Source organism: Amphiura filiformis, chromosome 4 (genome assembly GCF_039555335.1).
Source record: "Amphiura filiformis chromosome 4, Afil_fr2py, whole genome shotgun sequence".
In the NCBI taxonomy this organism is placed as follows: Eukaryota; Metazoa; Echinodermata; class Ophiuroidea; order Amphilepidida; family Amphiuridae; genus Amphiura; species Amphiura filiformis.
In genome coordinates this window covers 44346942-44371261 of record NC_092631.1, presented here as the reverse complement: position 1 = coordinate 44371261, position 24320 = coordinate 44346942, and the positions used below count along the sequence as shown (strand labels likewise).

Here is a 24320-nt window from a genome sequence, read left to right as displayed (position 1 = left end):
ATCTCAGACGACCCCTGGATAACCCCGCATGACCCCAAAATGACCGTGGCAAAATTTGGCATTAAATGTTGACTGTGCCCACCAAGTTTCATGCGCATACAACAGTTTTTATTAATTTGACCTCAGGTGACCCCTGGATAGCCTAAGATGACCTCTAAATGACCTTCTAAAAATCTAACTAATCTAATGTTGACTGACCAAGTTTCATGTCCATACGACATATGACCCATGGATAACCCCGGATGACCCAAAATGACTTTTTTTAAATTTGTCTCTAAATGTTGACTGTACCAAGTTTCAAGTCCATACAACAGTTTTTAGTAAGTTGACCTCAGATGACCCTGGATAACCCGCATGACCCCAAAATGACCTTCAAAAAAATTGGCTTTAAATGTTGACTGTACCAAGTAATTTGGTCTCAGATGACCACTGTATGACCTCGTTTGACCCCAAAATGACCTTCAAAAAATTTGACTTTAAATATTGACTGTACCCACCAAGTTTCATGCCCATACTAAAGTTTTTTTTAATTTGACCTCAGATTACCCCTGGGTGACCTCGGATGACCCCGAAAAAAGTGACCGGAAAACGTTTAACTGTCGGGTTATATAAAGGGTATAAAACGTTTTCATAACATTCAAAAATATTTTTGATTACTGCAAATATTCTAACATAATTTTATTCAAGTGTTGACAAAATATTTTGCAAAAATGTTTGCAAAAAATATTTTACAATAACATTTAATAATCATTTAAAAATATTGTTGTAGTGTGTTTTCATACAAATATTTCAAAAAAAATTCATGACCTTTGTATAACCCGACATTTAATGTTATCAAATTGTTTTTACAAAATAAAAAAGCTACCTAATTGAGAATAACAATATTTGTATAATAGTTGAGGTCAAAGAGCATGCAGAGATCATCAAACAGCTCTAGTTCTAATTCTCTGGCTTAGCAGACCCTTTTCTCTTTCATGACTAGTGAACCTTCTATTGTATTATGGTTGGCGGTCCTTTTTTTTATTATGACTAGCGATCCTTTTTTTTATTATGACTAGCGGTCCTAAATTTATATTATGACTAGCGAACGTGTTTCTCTATTATGACTGGTGGTCCTTTTGTTATATTATGACTAGCGGCCGTGATTTTTTTCATTATGACTAGCGGTCCTTCTTTTTATTATGACTAGCGAACCTCTTTTGCATTATGACTAGCGGTCCTCTTTTTCTATTATGACTAGCGAGCCTTTTTTTCTATTATGACTAGCGGTCCTTTTTTCTATTATGACTAGCGAGCCTTTTTTCTATTATAACTAGCGGTCCTCTTTTTCTATTATGACTAGCGAACCTTTTTTCCTATTATGACTAGCGGACCTTATGACTAATGAACCCTTTTTCTTATGACTAGCGAACCCTTTGTTTTATTTATGACTAGCGAACTCATGGTATAGGAAACTACACGTTATGACTAGCGACCCTTATGACTTATGAACCTTATGACTAGCGACCCTTATGACTAGCGACGTGTAACCCGTGTAAGGTAAGTGATTTGTTTATGCTGTAGAATGTAAACCCATAAATGCATTTTTTTTAAATTGTAGTCAACTGCAAATTTTGTAACGTAGGCCTATATGGTCTACTTCATAAGGCCAAATAAAAAAAATAAACATGTTTCACGTCCCCTCCCGCTTCCTTTTTTGAGGTTTCTTCAATTTAATTTTAATTTTTTGAAATTCAGTTATAACTTTTCAAAAAATATGTTTATGAAGTAAAGATGCTTTCTATAGCCTTGCTAATATACAAGAAACACTTTTATAAGGTTTTGTGATAGTTAGAGGGACCTATCTCTCAGAACAAGTAAAGAGGCCTCCTCCTTTTCCAGGCATTATTGTATAGTACTCTAAAACAGCTCAAATTATGGGCATTCACGCTGATTTTTCGATAAAAATAAAAAGTCCCTCCTTCTCCTTTTTTTTTTTTTTTTCAAAAACCCGGACGTGAAACATGTTTTTTATTTTACTTGGCCTAATATGAATCCATAGTGTTCAAACGATTTGCAATAGCTACTCCATATTCCAAGAAAATAAAGCACTAATATTTTGGAATTAAATTTTTTTTATCTTGTTTTGCCAAATGAAACACAGCTAAATCCTAATACTTTAGTTAGTCCTAACTCTGGCAATAAAAGTCAAATTTTAATATTTTTGCATTAGAGGTAAAATGGTCCAAAAACATGCATTTTGCATGTTTTCTTACAATGTAGGGACAAAATTGTATGACTTGGCACAAGTCTAAGGCATTAAAAATCTTGAGTATACGCTAAGAGTTAGCTCATAATTTTAATATTATATGTTATTTTTGCTAATTGGTTATGAAAAGATTGGAAAATGTGTTTTCTAAAATTAGAATGCATAACTTGAAGTTAGTCTTTCTTTAAGTCTTTGGGCCTGATTGTCACAGAATACGAAAAGGTCGAAAAACACTCTAAAAACGCATGTTTTTGGCCCTTATTTCCGAAAATTGACCAAATATTAACATTTGACTTACATTGCCATTTAGGACTACCTATAGGATTAGGATTGAGCTATGTTTCATTTAGCAAAACTGGAAAATATTTTTTTAATCCAAAAAACTGAGTTCTGTATTTTTCTGGATTGTGGGGTAGGCCTACTTCTACTTTGCGTCCAAAAATTAACTCTCATATAGACGATCATTTCATGGTAAAGGGTGTAACTTTTGATTTTTAGGGTCAAAATTTCAAACCACTTAAATATAATGTTTCTGTAGAAATCATGCATAGAAGCCCGGCATAGAAGCAACTTAAATTCCAGTAAAATAATGTTTCAAGGCTTAAACCTTTTGATTTATAATAAAATATTTGACATTGCCATAACATTTTGGTTAAAATCTAAGAAAAATTGTGTTTTACATAAGCTCAGAAAATTTTGTATGAAAAAATATTCCTTATTAATTTTACTTGGCCTATACAAATGTAGGTCCTACCAGCTTTAAACCACCTCCTTTTTTCCAACTTCAAGTAGCAAACCTTATTTATTATTCGGACTAGCAAGCTTTGATATTTAAATTCGGACTTGCGAAACGGAATAGAAAGAAGAAAAGAACTAGGGTTCATTGTGCTCACAAGTGAGCACATGCATTTGGCAACGAATTGGCCTTGACCTTTATTTGACCTTTGGCCCCTCAACGGTAGATTGCACATCGGGTCACTGTGGAAACGTTTTTGGTAACATTTATTGTTGACCTCTGTTTTCAGGTCAAAAGTCATACGTGGGTCAAGGTCATTCAAGTAAATATTTTGCCATAGAAAAAAGTCATTTTTTAAATAAATGATCGTGTCTGGAAATTCATGGAAGGTAAAATCGCGAATCTGTTTGCCCTTTTACGTGCATTTCGATGGGGCTTAGAAAAGTCATTTTTTAAATAAATGATCGTGTCTGGAAATTCATGGAAGGTAAAATCGCGAATCTGTTTGCCCTTTTACGTGCATTTCGATGGGGCTTATTTGGTGGTGTGCGGCCGTCAGCAATCGCCACGCCGATAACCATTTCACTGTGGGCCTGGGATAATGACGGGTTCGATGCGGAAACACCCGGGAAAAACTAAACGAAATCGTGAACTGAATCCGTATGACTTGTTTGTAACTTTTAAGAAGACGTGACGTGACGCGACGCGACGCGACGTGACGTGACGTGACGTGACGTGACGCGACGCGTGTGTTAGACAAAAGCCATGCCAAGAGTCTCTTGCCTCTTTATTGTTGTATTATATGACACATACAGTGATCTGGCTTGGAGTCGCATATGAGTCAGTTTGGTTGCACCGCCACTTTTAAGCTGAAGACCTGTGATGGTGGCATGGGCTATCATGTCTTTGTTGCGACATTGGAGAAGTGTTCCAGCGGCGGACATGATACCAGGTAGAATTCAGTTGATGCATAATCTTTTCGTCTCTTTCTACCTTCTCTGTTTATAGTCAAGGATGGGATATTGACTGCTGCTGCTTGGAGCCCCCTCAAAAAGGTTGGTGCCTTTGCCTGCAGTTCATTCTCTTGGTCTTTGAATGACCAATTCTGAAAGAAAAAAAAAAATAAGCATTTGTTCAAACAATGCCATGTTTAAAATAGTTCACTTTCACTTTTCATTATTATCTGAACCACCAACATGCATATAAAAGTATTTGTGTAACAAGGCACCCCTCCACCCCGACACACATCCGCCATGAGAGACAACTAGTAACATGGAAGCATTAAGTTCATGTAACATTTGCCTAATTTGTTGTTATCCATTTTAATTTTGGCAGCAGTATTGTAACAAAATAGGTCGTCCAGAATAGCATTGCTATGACCAAGTTCAATTTGGATAAGTAGGATTTGATTGTTCATGTGACAGAACTTTTAATTTCACCCTATTCTTCAAAATGACCTATGACCTCAGTGTTTCTCAATGGTTTCACTTCTGTTTGGATTCTCTCCGTCCTTATGACAGACAATCTTACTGTTCTTGATGGAGAGTGTTTATGATGAGATAGTGGAGATTGAATGTTGACCCCATAACACAAATATTGATACACTTAAAATGAGATTTGATTGAAATAAGATTTGTGTGAACATTACTGAACTAAAAATATTACCTTTAGCGAATCAGTGTCAGCCAAGCGGAACTTGGACTTGTTGTTGGTGCTGCACAGGTCCTCACATTCTGCAGTAATTTTGTCAAACACCACCTGTTTGAAATGAAGCAAGGAAATATGTGAACATACAGACCTAAAATTAAAAAAAAGACTTCTATTGAACCATTCCATGTCAACTCCAGTGAAACCAATGTCAGACATTTTGCCCCACCATCAACTTCAGGTATGATGAAAATATGTTCTTTGACAACATTTCTGAGAGATAGTGTCTTGGAGTCTTGATGACTATGCTTTAAAAACATCAAAACCTCTTTACGTTTCGTTTTTGATCATTTAATTTTGACAAAACGAAACAAGGTTTTGAGAGACCCATAACTTCTTAAGTAGTTTTAACTACTTAAAAGATACATTGTTTCTGAGGCCAGGTTCTGTTTTTCTGGGTAAACGTCACCCCAGTTAGTACTTTTCAGCATAACATATTTTTCGCCAGCCCATTCGCGGGCTGGTATATATTTCTGGGATCGGGTCTGTTTGCTCAAGAGATTAACTTTTATTGGTATTGGAATGACTTATTTTTTTAAATTTTTTGCGGTGGAATTGTTAAAAATTATTGTAATTCGATTTGTCCGGAAAAGTAAGTATGTTTTGCCGTTTCAACGAATGAAAACGAGTGAGTATTACCAAAGTTATGTTTGAATTAATATGACTTTAAAAGTTTTAGGTATAGGCCTAAAATGTAACAATAATAGTTAATATACAGCATCATATGGTCAGCAGAAGAAAATTACATCACCTATGATCCGGGGTCCTTGACCACTGAACAGCGTGATATCATGTTGATAACAGATCTAAGAATCAAAATCTTCATCATATGGACCATATTGGTGTCAAAGTAATTATCTATCCTATCCTGTGTCGTTTTATGGATAAAAATGACTCAAAATGCTATTGATGAAATAGTTGCTATCATAAACATCAGTTTTGTCTTTTCAACGGGAAAATCCGATGCAAAATAAAGTTTTTAGGGCCTAGCTATAATATGGGCATAATTTATGCATGTGGGCATAATTTATGCATGTAGGCCTATAGTATTGAACAATGTACCCATTTGACATGCACTTATAGATAAATAAATTGTCTTACTTTATTAATTTAATAACTTCTATGTTATAAATAAAATGACACATAACGTAAGTGAAGATACTTTCTATCTTTTTTGATTCATAAACTTACAGTCAAAACACACAAGAGTGAAGATTGAAGTGAGTAATCAGTCCTTTATAAATGTGCTTGTCACCATCTATCATATAGTAAACTATACATTGCGAATTAATATCAAATTATTTTAAAATAAAATGTACATGTAAGGTGAGTTTATATTATGTTATATGGCGAATTAAAGGAGTATTTCGTGATCCTAGCATCCTCTTTTTATGACATTTTTCAGTAGATATCCACAAAAAAGCTTATTCTAAAAATTTCAGTTGATTCCGATTTTGCCTTTACGAGTTATGCATGATTATGTGTAGACTAACAGCGTGTTTATACTGAGCGTACGGCTTTTTGACCCGCTAATTTTCCGGGAACAAAATACCGATCATAATCCGGCCATCGTTACCCAGCTTGTTTCTACTGAGACCTGTAAACCGGAAGTACGGAAAACAGATTTGAGGGTTGTATCCTAAATTTAAAATGTCCACGCATGGCAGCTCATGGCATATATGACCTACAATCACAATTTAGTGTTTTCGTAAAATCCAAATTGCATTAATTTACCAGTGGATCTAGTAATTGGCTATTATGATAATTAATATTATAACCAACTCATTAACTATAAAGAAGTAGGCCTAGACTAAGTAAAGTCATATCCATTTTACTTCATCAAGTTCATGCGAGTCACACATGTGGCCAGTGTAATATCAGAAAGAACTACATTATAGGCCTAGGCCCCTACTGAACAAGTAGAATATAAAAGCTCATAAATCGCGTTATTTTTGCAACACACATGACCTCGACCCGGCAACCGATCACACGGCTCGTTTCTACTGCGCGGATTACCGGCTTTGACCCGGCATGATCTACCTCAAGAGGTGGATCACGAAAGGCGTGCACATGACCCGGCATGACACGGCAACCGATTACCCAAATCGTTTCTACTGGGCTTGTTACCCGGTATGACCCGGCACGGCACGGCATGGCACGGAATTTGGCCCTCAGTAGAAACACGCAGAATATGTTGTAATTTCGTTCTGGTATACCAGAACGAAATTCAAATTTCACGATTCCTTTGCTAAACGAATTAATCTGCAAGAAATATTTTGTACATAAACATTATGTAGCCAGAGGTTTCCAGTGATATAAAAATCTCAACTTTTTTTGAGAAAAGTTGGGGATGATGCTGTGGATCACGAAATGCCCTTTTAACTAAAACCTGCAGTCAGTGCAGTGTAGTATTTGTGACGTGGTATATCGAAAGCAGACACTTTTGGGCAGGATCGTAAATGGAGAAATAGCCAAAAATCTACCCGGGGTGAATTTTTTCACGATTTGGGTTTATGATGTTATTAATGTGCAAAATATTGTCTGATCGTTTCAGACCGGAATAAAACTGGCATCTTGTATTTTTGAGACATTTTTCAAGGTAATTCCTACTCTCAACATTGTCAATAATATTTGTAAAGGCAGCTTATCTATTATTAATATTAAAGGCCCATTCAGTGATTTGCTCATCCGGACGATCGTAAAAATCATCAAAATGTTGGTACCGTACCTTTGTTATTACATAGATGTGCTAAGTCTGCAAATGGTTCAGCCGAAAGCCGTGTAGGCCTATTTAAGACAAAATAAGACATTTTACACGAATCTGTATTTTTAGATACTGACAGTATCTAAAATTAGCTACATGTATTTGAATGGCGGGGCTTAAACTTCGTCAATACTGCTGTTTTCTTCGTTTTTTTGCCAAATTTGGCATTTCAAAAATACCAAATGACAATTTGAATGACTCAGGCCTATCCTTCTCTTTTAAGCAATTTATAAACAATTTTAATTTTTTTACTCTTGCGCTGGGATCACTGAATGGGTCTTTAAGAAATGTGGCGTATCATGTCAAAAACAGAGGAGGCTTTCACATAAAGAGCTATTTTGCTCCACAACGCCGTTTTCCCCAATAAAATCGGACATTCCTAAGCGAAGATATTGAGTTCGTAAGTTATGGTATTAAAAATTGGAAATTGAGATATCGTGGGTAAAAAGCTGAAAAGACAAAAAAAAAATTTAGAGAACAATAATGAATTAATAATAATGAACAATAATGAATTAAAGAGTTGACATGAGATTAGGAGTTAATGTTTTCTGCAGTTTCAGTGTACATGTTCTCACCGTTGATGGTTTGGTGGACTGTCATGTAACATGGATGTAGTAAGCCGTGATCCTAAAAATGCCTTTCACATTGACCAAAACTAATTACAAGACCTCTTCTACATTGAGGCTGGCTTTCAAAGTCAAAATATAAGTGTCCCAAAACCCTACTAATTCAACGACGGGAGTTGACATGGATTGGCTCTATTGCCTTTTTCGGCTTCCAAATTAAAAAAATATTTTAACCATTTTATTCATTGGCAGAAAAAAAAAAAACATAGCGGTAATCCTTCGTTTCAGCTGATTTGATTATTTAGCATATTTTTAGGGTTGTTGTAAGTTAGCTTAAGATTTATAGGATTATGATGAAGGTTGGAATACGGTTAGGCTGGGATTTTTTCAATGTATGGGGGTTCTTCCATCTCGTTTTCCCGCTAGGAGGCTGCGAACAGCGCCCTCACTGTTTTTGACATGCTCTCAACTACACTGCAAACCCGATTCTGTCATTTTTTAATTCGCGGACCTATTTTCTCAATAATTATAAAATGCGACTTTTTGGCGACTCAAATTTATGTATAGGCTTTACACTTTAAATTAAGCTATAATTCGCCACTCTTTCTGATTAATAAGTCTAAAGACCAGCCCAAAATACCTCAAAAGTTTCTGTTTTTACCGGAACTCATTAGGGTTACACAAATGGCGCATTGATTTAGTGGTGTGCCCTTCAATGAATAAAATAATCGGGATTGCTGGAGGCCGCACACCACTAAATAATTGTCCTATTGAAATACGTGTAAAAACACCAGTTTTATTTGCTCGTTTTGAGGCCTTTTCGGCACATTCTGAGAAATTTAAGGATAACCAGTCGATTGCAAATCGATGAAAGTTTAACATATGTTTCAATGTATGGGTAGTCTTCCGTCTCGTTTTCCCGGTAGGAGCCGCTAAACAGCGCCCTCACTGTTTTTGACATGCTCTCATGACTGTAAACCCGTTTCTGCCCATTTTTTAATACGCGGACCTATTTTCTCGATAATTATAAAAATGCGACTTTTTAAGTGATTGAAATTCATGCACAGGCTTTACACTTTTATTTAAGCTATCATTCGCTACTCTTTCTGATTATTAGTCCAAAGAGCAGCCCATTATACCTCAAAAACTTTCTGTATTTTACCGGAACTCAGTAGGGTTGCACAAATGGCGCATTGATTTAGTGGTGTGCTCCCTGGAACTACTTTTAAACCACAGCCCGTATCCTAGTTTAGTGTAGCCTCTTTTGCAGGCGGTGCGTTTTCGCTTTTCTCAAACTATGAGTGTGATAAAACACGAGTAGCCTGCGACGGAGGCTACGTACAGTGCGCCACACCACTAAATAATGCTCCCACTGAAACACACGTGAAAATGGCCTATCAAAACAAAATAAGCTACCTCATTCGCGTGTTTCAGACTTATAAAACACGTTAGCCATTTTTGCAGAATCTGTGAGGTATATGATGCGGTATTATTTGGTCTTCTTTGATGGCGGTGTAAATAGCTGGTCATATAATTCGTAGTAGGGGATATTTGCTCTCGTCTCGGTTGTCTTATTTTGTCTTAAATAGGCCTACACGGCTTTCGGCTGAACCATTTGCAGACTTAGCACATCTATGTAATAACAAAGGTACGGTACCAACATTTTGATGATTTTTACGATCGTCCGGATGAGCAAATCACTGAATGGGCCTTTAATATTAATAATAGATAAGCTGCCTTTACAAATATTATTGACAATGTTGAGAGTAGGAATTACCTTGAAAAATGTCTCAAAAATACAAGATGCCAGTTTTATTCCGGTCTGAAACGATCAGACAATATTTTGCACATTAATAACATCATAAACCCAAATCGTGAAAAAATCACCCCGGGTAGATTTTTGGCTATTTCTCCATTTACGATCCTGCCCAAAAGTGTCTGCTTTCGATATACCACGTCACAAATACTACACTGCACTGACTGCAGGTTTTAGTTAAAAGGGCATTTCGTGATCCACAGCATCATCCCCAACTTTTCTCAAAAAAAGTTGAGATTTTTATATCACTGGAAACCTCTGGCTACATAATGTTTATGTACAAAATATTTCTTGCAGATTAATTCGTTTAGCAAAGGAATCGTGAAATTTGAATTTCGTTCTGGTATACCAGAACGAAATTACAACATATTCTGCGTGTTTCTACTGAGGGCCAAATTCCGTGCCATGCCGTGCCGTGCCGGGTCATACCGGGTAACAAGCCCAGTAGAAACGATTGGGTAATCGGTTGCCGTGTCATGCCGGGTCATGTGCGCGCCTTTCGTGATCCACCTCTTGAGGTGGATCATGCCGGGTCAAAGCGTGTAATCCGCGCAGTAGAAACGAGCCGTGTGATCGGTTGCCGGGTCGAGGTCATGCGTGTTGCAAAAATAACGCGATTTATGAGCTTTTATATTCTACTTGTTCAGTAGGGGCCTAGGCCTATAATGTAGTTCTTTCTGATATTACACTGGCCACATGTGTGACTCGCATGAACTTGATGAAGTAAAATGGATATGACTTTACTTAGTCTAGGCCTACTTCTTTATAGTTAATGAGTTGGTTATAATATTAATTATCATAATAGCCAATTACTAGATCCACTGGTAAATTAATGCAATTTGGATTTTACGAAAACACTAAATTGTGATTGTAGGTCATATATGCCATGAGCTGCCATGCGTGGACATTTTAAATTTAGGATACAACCCTCAAATCTGTTTTCCGTACTTCCGGTTTACAGGTCTCAGTAGAAACAAGCTGGGTAACGATGGCCGGATTATGATCGGTATTTTGTTCCCGGAAAATTAGCGGGTCAAAAAGCCGTACGCTCAGTATAAACACGCTGTTAGTCTACACATAATCATGCATAACTCGTAAAGGCAAAATCGGAATCAACTGAAATTTTTTAGAATAAGCTTTTTTTGTGGATATCTACTGAAAAATGTCATAAAAAGAGGATGCTAGGATCACGAAATACTCCTTTAATTCGCCATATAACATAATATAAACTCACCTTACATGTACATTTTATTTTAAAATAATTTGATATTAATTCGCAATGTATAGTTTACTATATGATAGATGGTGACAAGCACATTTATAAAGGACTGATTACTCACTTCAATCTTCACTCTTGTGTGTTTTGACTGTAAGTTTATGAATCAAATAAAAAAGATAGAAAGTATCTTCACTTACGTTATGTGTCATTTTATTTATAACATAGAAGTTATTAAATTAATAAAGTAAGACAATTTATTTATCTATAAGTGCATGTCAAATGGGTACATTGTTCAATACTATAGGCCTACATGCATAAATTATGCCCACATGCATAAATTATGCCCATATTATAGCTAGGCCCTAAAAACTTTATTTTGCATCGGATTTTTCCCGTTGAAAAGACAAAACTGATGTTTATGATAGCAACTATTTCATCAATAGCATTTTGAGTCATTTTTATCCATAAAACGACACAGGATAGGATAGATAATTACTTTGACACCAATATGGTCCATATGATGAAGATTTTGATTCTTAGATCTGTTATCAACATGATATCACGCTGTTCAGTGGTCAAGGACCCCGGATCATAGGTGATGTAATTTTCTTCTGCTGACCATATGATGCTGTATATTAACTATTATTGTTACATTTTAGGCCTATACCTAAAACTTTTAAAGTCATATTAATTCAAACATAACTTTGGTAATACTCACTCGTTTTCATTCGTTGAAACGGCAAAACATACTTACTTTTCCGGACAAATCGAATTACAATAATTTTTAACAATTCCACCGCAAAAAATTTAAAAAAATAAGTCATTCCAATACCAATAAAAGTTAATCTCTTGAGCAAACAGACCCGATCCCAGAAATATATACCAGCCCGCGAATGGGCTGGCGAAAAATATGTTATGCTGAAAAGTACTAACTGGGGTGACGTTTACCCAGAAAAACAGAACCTGGCCTCAGAAACAATGTATCTTTTAAGTAGTTAAAACTACTTAAGAAGTTATGGGTCTCTCAAAACCTTGTTTCGTTTTGTCAAAATTAAATGATCAAAAACGAAACGTAAAGAGGTTTTGATGTTTTTAAAGCATAGTCATCAAGACTCCAAGACACTATCTCTCAGAAATGTTGTCAAAGAACATATTTTCATCATACCTGAAGTTGATGGTGGGGCAAAATGTCTGACATTGGTTTCACTGGAGTTGACATGGAATGGTTCAATAGAAGTCTTTTTTTTAATTTTAGGTCTGTATGTTCACATATTTCCTTGCTTCATTTCAAACAGGTGGTGTTTGACAAAATTACTGCAGAATGTGAGGACCTGTGCAGCACCAACAACAAGTCCAAGTTCCGCTTGGCTGACACTGATTCGCTAAAGGTAATATTTTTTGTTCAGTAATGTTCACACAAATCTTATTTCAATCAAATCTCATTTTAAGTGTATCAATATTTGTGTTATGGGGTCAACATTCAATCTCCACTATCTCATCATAAACACTCTCCATCAAGAACAGTAAGATTGTCTGTCATAAGGACGGAGAGAATCCAAACAGAAGTGAAACCATTGAGAAACACTGAGGTCATAGGTCATTTTGAAGAATAGGGTGAAATTAAAAGTTCTGTCACATGAACAATCAAATCCTACTTATCCAAATTGAACTTGGTCATAGCAATGCTATTCTGGACGACCTATTTTGTTACAATACTGCTGCCAAAATTAAAATGGATAACAACAAATTAGGCAAATGTTACATGAACTTAATGCTTCCATGTTACTAGTTGTCTCTCATGGCGGATGTGTGTCGGGGTGGAGGGGTGCCTTGTTACACAAATACTTTTATATGCATGTTGGTGGTTCAGATAATAATGAAAAAGTGAAAGTGAACTATTTTAAACATGGCATTGTTTGAACAAATGCTTATTTTTTTTCTTTCAGAATTGGTCATTCAAAGACCAAGAGAATGAACTGCAGGCAAAGGCACCAACCTTTTTGAGGGGGCTCCAAGCAGCAGCAGTCAATATCCCATCCTTGACTATAAACAGAGAAGGTAGAAAGAGACGAAAAGATTATGCATCAACTGAATTCTACCTGGTATCATGTCCGCCGCTGGAACACTTCTCCAATGTCGCAACAAAGACATGATAGCCCATGCCACCATCACAGGTCTTCAGCTTAAAAGTGGCGGTGCAACCAAACTGACTCATATGCGACTCCAAGCCAGATCACTGTATGTGTCATATAATACAACAATAAAGAGGCAAGAGACTCTTGGCATGGCTTTTGTCTAACACACGCGTCGCGTCACGTCACGTCACGTCACGTCACGTCGCGTCGCGTCGCGTCACGTCACGTCACGTTGATATCTTCTTAAAAGTTACAAACAAGTCATACGGATTCAGTTCACGATTTCGTTTAGTTTTTCCTGGGTGTTTCCGCATCGAACCCGTCATTATCCCAGGCCCACAGTGAAATGGTTATCGGCGTGGCGATTGCTGACGGCCGCACACCACCAAATAAGCCCCATCGAAATGCACGTAAAAGGGCAAACAGATTCGCGATTTTACCTTCCATGAATTTCCAGACACGATCATTTATTTAAAAAATGACTTTTTCTAAGCCCCATCGAAATGCACGTAAAAGGGCAAACAGATTCGCGATTTTACCTTCCATGAATTTCCAGACACGATCATTTATTTAAAAATGACTTTTTCTATGGCAAAATATTTACTTGTATTTGTATGAAAAAATATTCCTTATTAATTTTACTTGGCCTATACAAATGTAGGTCCTACCAGCTTTAAACCACCTCCTTTTCCAACTTCAAGTAGCAAACCTTATTTATTATTCGGACTAGCAAGCTTTGATATTTAAATTCGGACTTGCGAAACGGAATAGAAAGAAGAAAAGAACTAGGGTTCATTGTGCTCACAAGTGAGCACATGTGCATTTGGCAACGAATTGGCCTTGACCTTTATTTGACCTTTGGCCCCTCAACGGTAGATTGCACATCGGGTCACTGTGGAAACGTTTTTGGTAACATTTATTGTTGACCTCTGTTTTCAGGTCAAAAGTCATACGTGGGTCAAGGTCATTCAACATGTCAGGTCAAGGTCAAGGTTAATTAATTCGGACTAGGTTTGGATCAAATCCATTGAGTCTGGAGTGAGATCAAACTTTTAACACAAATGACCCCTCAATGACCTTTGACCTTGAAGCCATATAGGAAACTTAGTAGCCACTTACCCACTTGTGCTTCCCACAAGGTTTGTGGCATGTGAAAAAAATGTCGTGAAATCACATTTTGACCATATCAAGTAGGTCAAAGGTCAAATTAGGGTCATGGTCACACAACATTAATGGGGGGTGGTCAGTGATTATTGTGACCAAGCCTGGTCAAAATCCAATGTAGTATACGGGTGCTAGACTCATTTTGAAATGTTGCCAGAAAGAAGAAAAATGACCTTTGACCCCTTATTTGTGTACATCCTATATGAAGCATAGGGGATTCTTCTAAAATATTTTGGTGGAAATCGGCTTAATCGTCTAGAAGCCTTAGTAAAAAAAAAAAAAAAAATCACATTTTCAACTATATAATCAAGGTCAAAGGTCAAATTGGGGTACAAACCATAAATGGGAGTGGTCAGTGGTCATTCTGACCAAGTTTGGTTAAAATCCAACTTAGTATGTGGATGTTATAGCGATTTGAAATGTTGCCAGAAGAAAGAAATGCGGGTGAAAGAAAGCATTTGGCAACATTTGTTGCCAAATGCAAAAAGGGAGCAAAAGACAACCGAGACGAGAGCAAATATCCCCTACTACGAATTATATGACCAGCTATTTACACCGCCATCAAAGAAGACCAAATAATACCGCATCATATACCTCACAGATTCTGCAAAAATGGCTAACGTGTTTTATAAGTCTGAAACACGCGAATGAGGTAGCTTATTTTGTTTTGATAGGCCATTTTCACGTGTGTTTCAGTGGGAGCATTATTTAGTGGTGTGCGCACTGTACGTAGCCTCCGTCGCAGGCTACTCGTGTTTTTATCACACTCATAGTTTGAGAAAAGCGAAAACGCACCGCCTGCAAAAGAGGCTACACTAAACTAGGATACGGGCTGTGGTTTAAAAAGTAGTTCCAGGAGCACACCACTAAATCAATGCGCCATTTGTGCAACCCTACTGAGTTCCGGTAAAATACAGAAAGTTTTTGAGGTATAATGGGCTGCTCTTTGGACTAATAATCAGAAAGAGTAGCGAATGATAGCTTAAATAAAAGTGTAAAGCCTGTGCATGAATTAAAATCACTAAAAAGTCGCATTTTTATAATTATCGAGAAAATAGGTCCGCGTACTAAAAAATGGGCAGAAACGGGTTTACAGTCATGAGAGCATGTCAAAAACAGTGAGGGCGCTGTTTAGCGGCTCCTACCGGGAAAACGAGACGGAAGACTACCCATACATTGAAACATATGTTAAACTTTCATCGATTTGCAATCGACTGGTTATCCTTAAATTTCTCAGAATGTGCCGAAAAGGCCTCAAAACGAGCAAATAAAACTGGTGTTTTTACACGTATTTCAATAGGACAATTATTTAGTGGTGTGCGCCCTCCAGCAATCCCGATTATTTTATTCATTGAAGGGGGCACACCACTAAATCAATGCGCCATTTGTGTAACCCTAATGAGTTCCGGTAAAAAACAGAAACTTTTTGAGGTATTTTGGGCTGGTCTTTAGACTTATTAATCAGAAAGAGTGGCGAATTATAGCTTAATTTAAAGTGTAAAGCCTATACATAAATTTGAGTCGCCAAAAAAGTCGCATTTTTATAATTATTGAGAAAATAGGTCCGCGAATTAAAAAATGACAGAATCGGGTTTGCAGTGTAGTTGAGAGCATGTCAAAAACAGTGAGGGCGCTGTTCGCAGCCTCCTAGCGGGAAAACGAGATGGAAGAACCCCATACATTGAAACATATGTTAAACTTTCATCGATTTGCAATCGACTGGTCATCATAAAATATTTTAAAACGAGCCCAAAAGGCCTCAAAATGAGCAAAGAAAACCGGTGTTTTTACACGTGTTTCAATGGGAAGATTATTTAGTGGTGTGCGCCCTGAAGCTTTGCTGTGCTTTGCGGCATTGATGAAAAGCTGGAATTCCATGGACTATTTCACGGACTATTTATCACGTAGGGAGATAAGGGTAATTGTGGAGTTAATAATTTATTATGAACTTTTGATAACATTTCAACGTGACGCGACGTGACGTGACGCGACGTGACGCGACGTGACGTGACGTGACGTGACGCGACGCGTGTGTTAGACAAAAGCCCTTGGCATTGGGTTTGATAGAGATGTTAAAGATTGGAAAGCAAGTGTAGAAAATGACACATTAAATCTTAGGAAAATGAATAGAGAGATAGGAGAACTGGAGGCAAAAATCAACCAGGGTGTGCATGAATTCCCAGATTTTTTGCAAAGAAATAAGCTACTGAAGGAGAAACAGACCCTGCTGTCCAACATGCATCCAGGATATCAGCTTGTTGGTGACAACATTGATTTCACACTGAACCCCCGGCACCAAACAACCGAACATGGGAAAAAAAACATTCATTACTTCAACTTCCTGGCTGTAAAAAACAAGGTATGAATTTATGTTCAACATAACACATAAATAAAAATACATGAACATGATGTGAAATTAGTTCAGTCATTTTTGACATGCACGAGTTTTAAAGTTGACACATATTGACAATTAATAAGTTGTATACCATTGGAAAAATATGATTGAAGGTGATTGAAAATACAGTTTTACTAGTGCGACCAACCCAGATTTGCTACAATTATATGTAAATCAGCCATTTTTCAGTGGTGCTAGCTACATGTAAACACATCGCGTGCATGTGTATTATTGAATCATTGACGTATAAACTGTGTGCATTTTACTTGATATATTTCCATGCGAAATTGTTGCTTTAACAACCAATGTATATTGTAAATTTGTGTCATATGTAATTGTTTTGAAGTTATGAATTGGTTCAATAATTAATACTAAATCTTTGTTGACAGGTCTCTGGAAATGAGTATCCTGATGATAAACCTGCTGGTGATGTGAAAAGTACTCCCCTTTCTGCATATCTGCCTGACCATGCAGATAATTTGAAGTTGCGTGAGGAATGGGTGATCCTTGCAGGACAGATTATTACTTATATGATACCCGCCTTTGAGGATTTCAAGAGTTTTCCAGATCACATTGACCACGAATATAGCCATCTTGCTAAGCAGAAATCTGAAGTGGTGAGTACTACTACTAAAACATTTATGCACCATCTGGCAACCGGGCTGGCAACTTCTGGCATTTTTTTTTCAGTAGTCAACATTTATTGCTCTTTCTTCCATGCGCAGAGTCTGACTATAAATAAGGTACAGGCGAATTTTGACACTCAGTGGCATATCCATTTAGGGGGTTAATGGTGTCCCCTCTCATGGCCATCGGTACATCTTAGGCAGCTGTTACACAGCGAGCCTTGAGTGAAAAAAAGGGGTCAACAATAGACAATTTTTGTGTGCAAGATGTACATGTTAGTCAAATACTTCAAACCGTGGATGTGGCTCTTCCTTTTTGGCTGTTTATGTCTACACATTGATGGATACCTAGATGTAAATGTTACATGCTTTGGAAAATTTTGTTGGCAACCCCCCCCCCCCCCTTCCCTTTTTAGATCATCGAGGAGCACACTTTAAAAAAATGAGGTCCACAATTAACAGCTTCTGTTGGCAAAATGGTACATTTGTATAATTTATTTTGATATTTATCTATATCCATTAATAATACTTAAGAACTGCATGACCTGTGGAAATGATATACGAAAACTCACAGAAAAGGTTAGGAGCCGCAGACCATTTGCATTGAAAAAAGAGTTAGCAAGATAAATTAAGCATGTGGTATGATAGGTATCTATGCGTTACTATTCATAAGAATACCACAGTTTTTAGTTTTGAAAAATTGGATAAAAGTGGAAACATTATGGCTTATGTCTCCTGATTCACCTGAAGTAAGTAACTTACATGCATGTTTGCTTTTTCCACTTTCAGGTGGGTTTAGGTGTCGTTACTGAAAGTGAAAATACAAATGATGGCATCGCTAAGATATTGGACCACCTCCAGGGGTACGACCCACTTGGCAACACCAATGATCCTGTTAAAATTTTCAGTACTGGAGACCAGCTGACAGCTGAGAGAGAGTCCAACAGCCAGGAGGGGAGACGTGATTCACAGCCAAAAGAACGATGGGCCGGACTCCTGCCACAGATAGCTGATTTCCATGCTATTGGAAACTTTTATGAGGTTAGCAGTTATTATAATATTGGTTGTATGTTTGTATCAATTATAATATTTAAAACCTATAAAGATAGCTGTTTCTCACTGTCCAGCTATGCATTAAGTTATGCTCTGCAGTGTGGTCATTGTACTTTTTTTTTTGGGGGGGGGGGGCAACTATTTTACATATTCAGTGGCGTGTCAAGGACTGGTGTCTGAAGGGGGGGGGGCAAAGACAAACAATTCCTGATAAGCATATTTTTTATCCTGTTGTCTATTTATAATTCCATGTTCAATTGTACTCTATTTTAGCCCAAAATTAATTTTCAATTTTACACTAGGTTTGCCCAAAATATATGTGAAATTTTGTGTTTACTGTGCCAATTTTTAATTTTACACCATGGGAGGGGAGAGGGGTAGTATTTTAATTTTAAAGGTTTAAATTTTCCTTTGGGGATTGGTTGGTTTTATGGGGGGTGACATTTTCTAAGGAGTTGAGTTAGCACCCAGCCACCAACCACCCTCCCCGCTTCCCATGTCCACACATACATTACATGCATTGGATCGATGGTGATAGTTTGCCAAAACAATCAACAATATTAAATAATTAAGGATTTCAAGCAAGTTGGTACTACTGAATAACTATGAGGAAATGATCTATGAAATTATTATTACTGGCTACAAAATCTTATAAATCAATAGCAATTAATTGCAAAATTAGTTTAAAAAGATAACTGCACATATTAAAGTCATATTATAACATTTGCTGAGGAGGACGCCCTCACTGATTTTTTAATATTCATTTTTTTACACGATTATATTGTACTTTATTAAACCAATATACCCAGAAAAAACAAGACTCTAGGTGTTGTAGTTTTGTCAAAATCCGAGATTTTGAATAAAACGCCTGAATCAGCGTTTTATTATTACGATGGAATTATATAGTCCAACGCATACACGATGTTCATAACACACATTACGTACATGGCGTGCGCGACGGTGATCTACACAACAAAGGGCCGTACCATAACATGACCGAAGGAGTGGTACGTATTGGCGACATATGCGCTGGTAGTAAATTCCAATTTTATTTGCTATGCCGTAGTTGTTCGGCTCAAAAATAAAAGGGGATATATCTGACAGTAAAAACTAACATTTTATGGCAAAGAAATGCTAATCTATTTTGTATGAAAATGTTATAATATGGCTTTAATTGGATTATATTTAATTATTTGCTATTATTGATTTTGTTCACTTTATATTTTCCCAGTGGATATTCAAGCAGCTATACAGTGAAGAGGCGAGTGGATGTCGAGACATTGGCACTCTGTATGCTGCGAAGACATTTTGGAAGCTCACCAACATCCCAAAGAAGCCATTAGATAACTTCTATGCTGTGGAAGATCTAATTGACAGGTATGTTAAGGCCCTGATCCTCACAGCTGCACTTGACTTCTTTGGGATGAGTGATATCAATTCGCAGCCTACAAAACACATGTTCAACAGCGAAGAGTCCACCAAGGAGAACTATATTGTGCGGAAGGTGGGAGAGCTCATTGACAAATATGCAATCCAACATGAGCCGGATGCATTGCATGTTGAGGAGGCGATTAAATGCCCCGCTGAAGCATGCAAGAAGACTTACAGAACAAGGAAAGGCCTCAAGAAACATCTGGAGGAGAAGCATCCCACTGTGCAGCTTCCAACAAATAGCAATCACCAGAATGCAACAATTGCGGATTACTGCCGGACGGCGCTTGGGATGTGTCTCCTCGCGTACAATTTCACAGATGCAAGACGACACGGAGATGGTGGAAGAATCATTCGTCTATACAAATTCTTCACACTGCATTTTAAAGCCGCAAACAAGCACAAATATGCCTTCCACTGTCTTCGGCTTCAGATTCAACTCAAATGCTTACTCACCCCACGCCTTGCCCACCAACTGACGTGGAACAGATTTGTTAACAACCAGGGTAAGGTCGACAGCAACGTTGAATTGGACAGAGAGAACGAGCACAGGAACAAGGCTATCAAGCAGGAATGTCGAGGATTTAAAGGAAAGCTTTCAGACACATCTATCAAGCGAGTCGGGGAGGTAGCCCAGCTGATTGAGCAGATCCTTGCACGCATCGACAGTGAGACAACACTGAAGACTCCTTCAGGCACGCATAGCCATGTCGATGTGAGTAGTGACATCTTGTCACTTGTGGATGTACTGCACCAGGAGAAAGTCTTCGAAGATGATGATACCAACCGCAGAATCCATGTCTTGCCGGACTTTCAAAAAGATCCCTTCAGTCGCCTGGATTTGATCGCCTTACATACATGGATGAAGGACACTGTCAAGAAAGTTTCCGATAGGAAAGTTTTCAACTGAACATACAAGAGGATAAAGTTTTAACTTGAGATTACATCTTCAATTCTGGTTTATCTAAGATTATTGACATTATTATTATTTTTGTTCTACAATGTATTATTGTATTAATATTATGTCATGAAGACCCAAATGAAGATTCTGAAGGAAGAAAAAACATTCAAAGTACAAGAAGATATATAGTATGCTCAAAGTGTAAAGAAGTGCAGCAAAATGGCTTGCACTTCGGCCATTCTTCATATAACATGTACCTAGAAATGCTGAATGATGTGCTTCTTGCCCGGGGGTGTCACTCCCATTGTGGCCTGTACACCATCATACAAATTTCAGACCCTAAATTTCATTTCCGCGTATTAGTAATTGCCATTTTGCTACCCTTTTTCCCAATTTTTCAAATTAATAAGCTAGGAGAATTTGTATAGCTTATCTCTTTACCACTTTACCAGTTCAAGTAGTTATAAAATCTACCCAATGGTCAGTGATGGTATTGCAAGTGTTTTTCAAATAACTTAGCAACCGGCTGGGCATTTAGTTCAGTTCCATATGCTCCATGAGCAAAACATATCCTAGGTATAACCTCTTCGTGGAACCAACTTCTTTTAATAATAATAATAATCCAGCGCTACAATACCATTATAGAATCGACATGTATAGTAATAGCAGTACTTGCAATGAGGAAACGGGTAGCAAAGCTGACTCCCCTGTTGATGAGAACGTTGATGAAGCTGCTGTTCATTACGCGATGAAGATGCTTGGAATGGACTCTGACAAACTAAGAGATGGACAGCGACGAGCTATAAATTCAGTCCTTGAAAGACGTGATACTTTTGTGGTACTTCCAACAGGATACGGAAAATCTATTATCTATCAAACTGCACCTTTTATTAAAGATTATCGCCTACATAATAAAGACTGCCAATGCGCAACTGAATCCCACATCGAAAAGAAAGGAATCGCAATAGTTATCTCGCCACTTGTTGCTCTTATGTCAAACCAGGTGAAGAAACTTCAAGAACGAGGGATTTCAGCCATCAACTTGGCCACTGTCAAGACAGCAGAAGAAAAAAACAAGTTGCGTGAAGGAAATACTCAATTGTCTATGCTACCCCAGAAAGTCTTTTGAAATCGGGAACTGGCCTTCTATCGACTCCAGTTTACAGAAGCAATGTATGTGGGATTTTCATTGATGAGGGACACTGTGTAGCCAAATGGTAAGTTAAAAGTTTTTCTGATTCATGGTGCGCGGTGTAAATTTGTAACCATTAACCATGTTAACAGAATATGTCATGCATTGAAACCATGTTTAAGAAGACGCACTGCTAAATCTATACCGCGATGCTCAAGAAAACTTGGGAAACTCATTCATTATAGTACAAGAGGAAATATTACTTCTAATTCTTCATGACAAGAGCAATTCTGGTCTTTTAACTTTTCATACTAGAGCATTCTATACATGTTCCAATTTCCATTCAATGTCTATTGGCCAATTCAAATACTCTACATGTATATTCATGGTGAATGATCATTAATATGTAATCATATTTGTAATTGCATATGAACCAAATTCATTTTTTGAATGTACTTTTGTTTATACATGTATTCTTAAAAGTTATACTCTGTAACACTGGCCCTTAGAATATCGGTGCTTTTGTCACGGAAGGGGTTTGTATATAAAGAAAGCGCAAATAATAAATTTAGTTTTATTGAGCAGTTCAAATATTACATGGTAATTGTGTGTTCTTCAAAACCATAATGTGATGTATTCCTGACCCCCACACTCCGTGTACAGTGTATTGTTGGGGGGGGGGGGTTGATCTGCAGAAAAAACATGATTTTCGAAATACACAAAAAGGGATAATTTTTCAAAAGACATTCACAAAATTGTACTTAAAAAAGGATATTTTCCATCTATGAATCAAGTAAAATAAATTTGCATATTAAGTTATTCGTCATGCTTGTAATAATTATTGCTAGAAATTCTTATATTGGGCTCCAGAAGATGTTAATAGAATCTTCATGTCACATAGTGAGGATGAGGTCACAGTGGGACTCAACTCTCAAAGTGACGGTCATTTACATTGGTTTTAAAAAGTAAAACGTACATGTACCTGATGTACCATTTTTAAGGTTTGGCTACCCAGAAAACCCCCTTTTTCTCACCTAAATCCAACCAAAATTGCTCTAAATTGTTTTTAAACAAATTGCATAAAATAAGCTGAAATCAATTACAAAAATGAAATAATTTTACATGGCACAGCGTGTACTTATTATAGCCTATAGGTCACACCTCAATACAAAAGTATAGGGCCTATGCTAAATCAATATCTATTGATGTTTATATCCCTGCTTTTTTAAAGCACATGGTCAAGTACATTGATCAATCCTGCATATTAACAATAGGGTACTAACGTTTATTATAAGATAATAATAGTTTTATTGCATTAATGTAGAATCAATTTTGGATACTGGCTTGTGATTGGATGTCTAGTATTCTAGTAATGTCAATCACTTCAAGTTTGATGAGCTGGGATACACGAAAACTTCCAACTTAATTTATTAAGGCTCTGTGCAGACTTGATGTTCGCGAACTAAATGTCATAATAATAAACCGATTCCCCTCCCCCACCCCCTGCCAACAAAATAAATCTATTAACTTATGTGCAATGTTTATAATTAATGATGTTGTAATCTTTCTCCCTCCCTCTCTCTCTGTTGCAGGGGTTACAAGAACAAGAACACTGCAGCATTTCGTAAGAAATACAGTCGGATTGCAGAGCTACGCTCATTTGTTAAGTCCACGACTCCATTGGTTGTGTTGACAGCAACTGCTTCATCGACTGTCAAAACTGTGATTATCAATGGCACCGGTCTAGTAGACTACAATGTTGTAGAGTTGTCGCCAGAGAAGACAAACATCAGATATAGTGTGGTCTGGACAAAAGCTGATAATTTGGGTGACAGATTTGCTTGGCTTGCCAATGAACTAGAGGACAAAAAACAAGAATTGCCCAAAGTTATTGTCTTCTGCAAAGTAATTAGCAATTGCAGCTCTATACATGCTGCGCTCACGAAGAACAATGAACTGGAAAAATACGTTGCGATATTCCATGCAGTATCACATATCGACAGAAAGCAAGAGATACTTGATGACTTCGTTAAGGAGAATGGAGTTATAAGGGTCCTGCTATGCACTTCAGCTTTTGGCATGGGGGTGGATGTACCTAATCTATACACAGTTGTTCATTATGGACCTTCACGCGATGTTGATGACTATTTCCAAGAAAGTGGGCGAGTGGGGAGGGATGGAAAGCAAAGTTTTGCAATTCTTATAAACTTCAAAGGGCGTGGGAAAGGAAAATTCAACGATGATATAAAGACATATATGAATGAACAAAAAAAATGCCGAAGGGTCAGTCCATGTCGAAACAGATTGAGTGTACACCCACCCTCTTGGATTTTGCTCTCCTTTGGCTCAGGGGTACCTTTCATGGATCCCTAGGTGAGGTCACAATAAAAAAATTCAAATTCCATTTCGTTTGCGAATGGCGGGCAA

The 24320-nt window shown here is 37.3% G+C and overlaps 1 protein-coding gene across 1 annotated transcript; it reads left to right on the top strand.

Annotated features, from left to right (window-relative positions):
• Positions 1-8374: 8374 nt before the first annotated feature.
• On the top strand, positions 8375-20770 carry LOC140149557 (uncharacterized). Its single transcript, XM_072171635.1, is given in 8 exon segments — positions 8375-8380; positions 12352-12444; positions 13003-13146; positions 13149-13294; positions 16423-16714; positions 17140-17367; positions 18166-18417; positions 19661-20770. Coding segments are annotated over 8 exon segments (2271 nt in total).
• The last annotated feature ends 3550 nt before the right edge of the window (positions 20771-24320 follow it).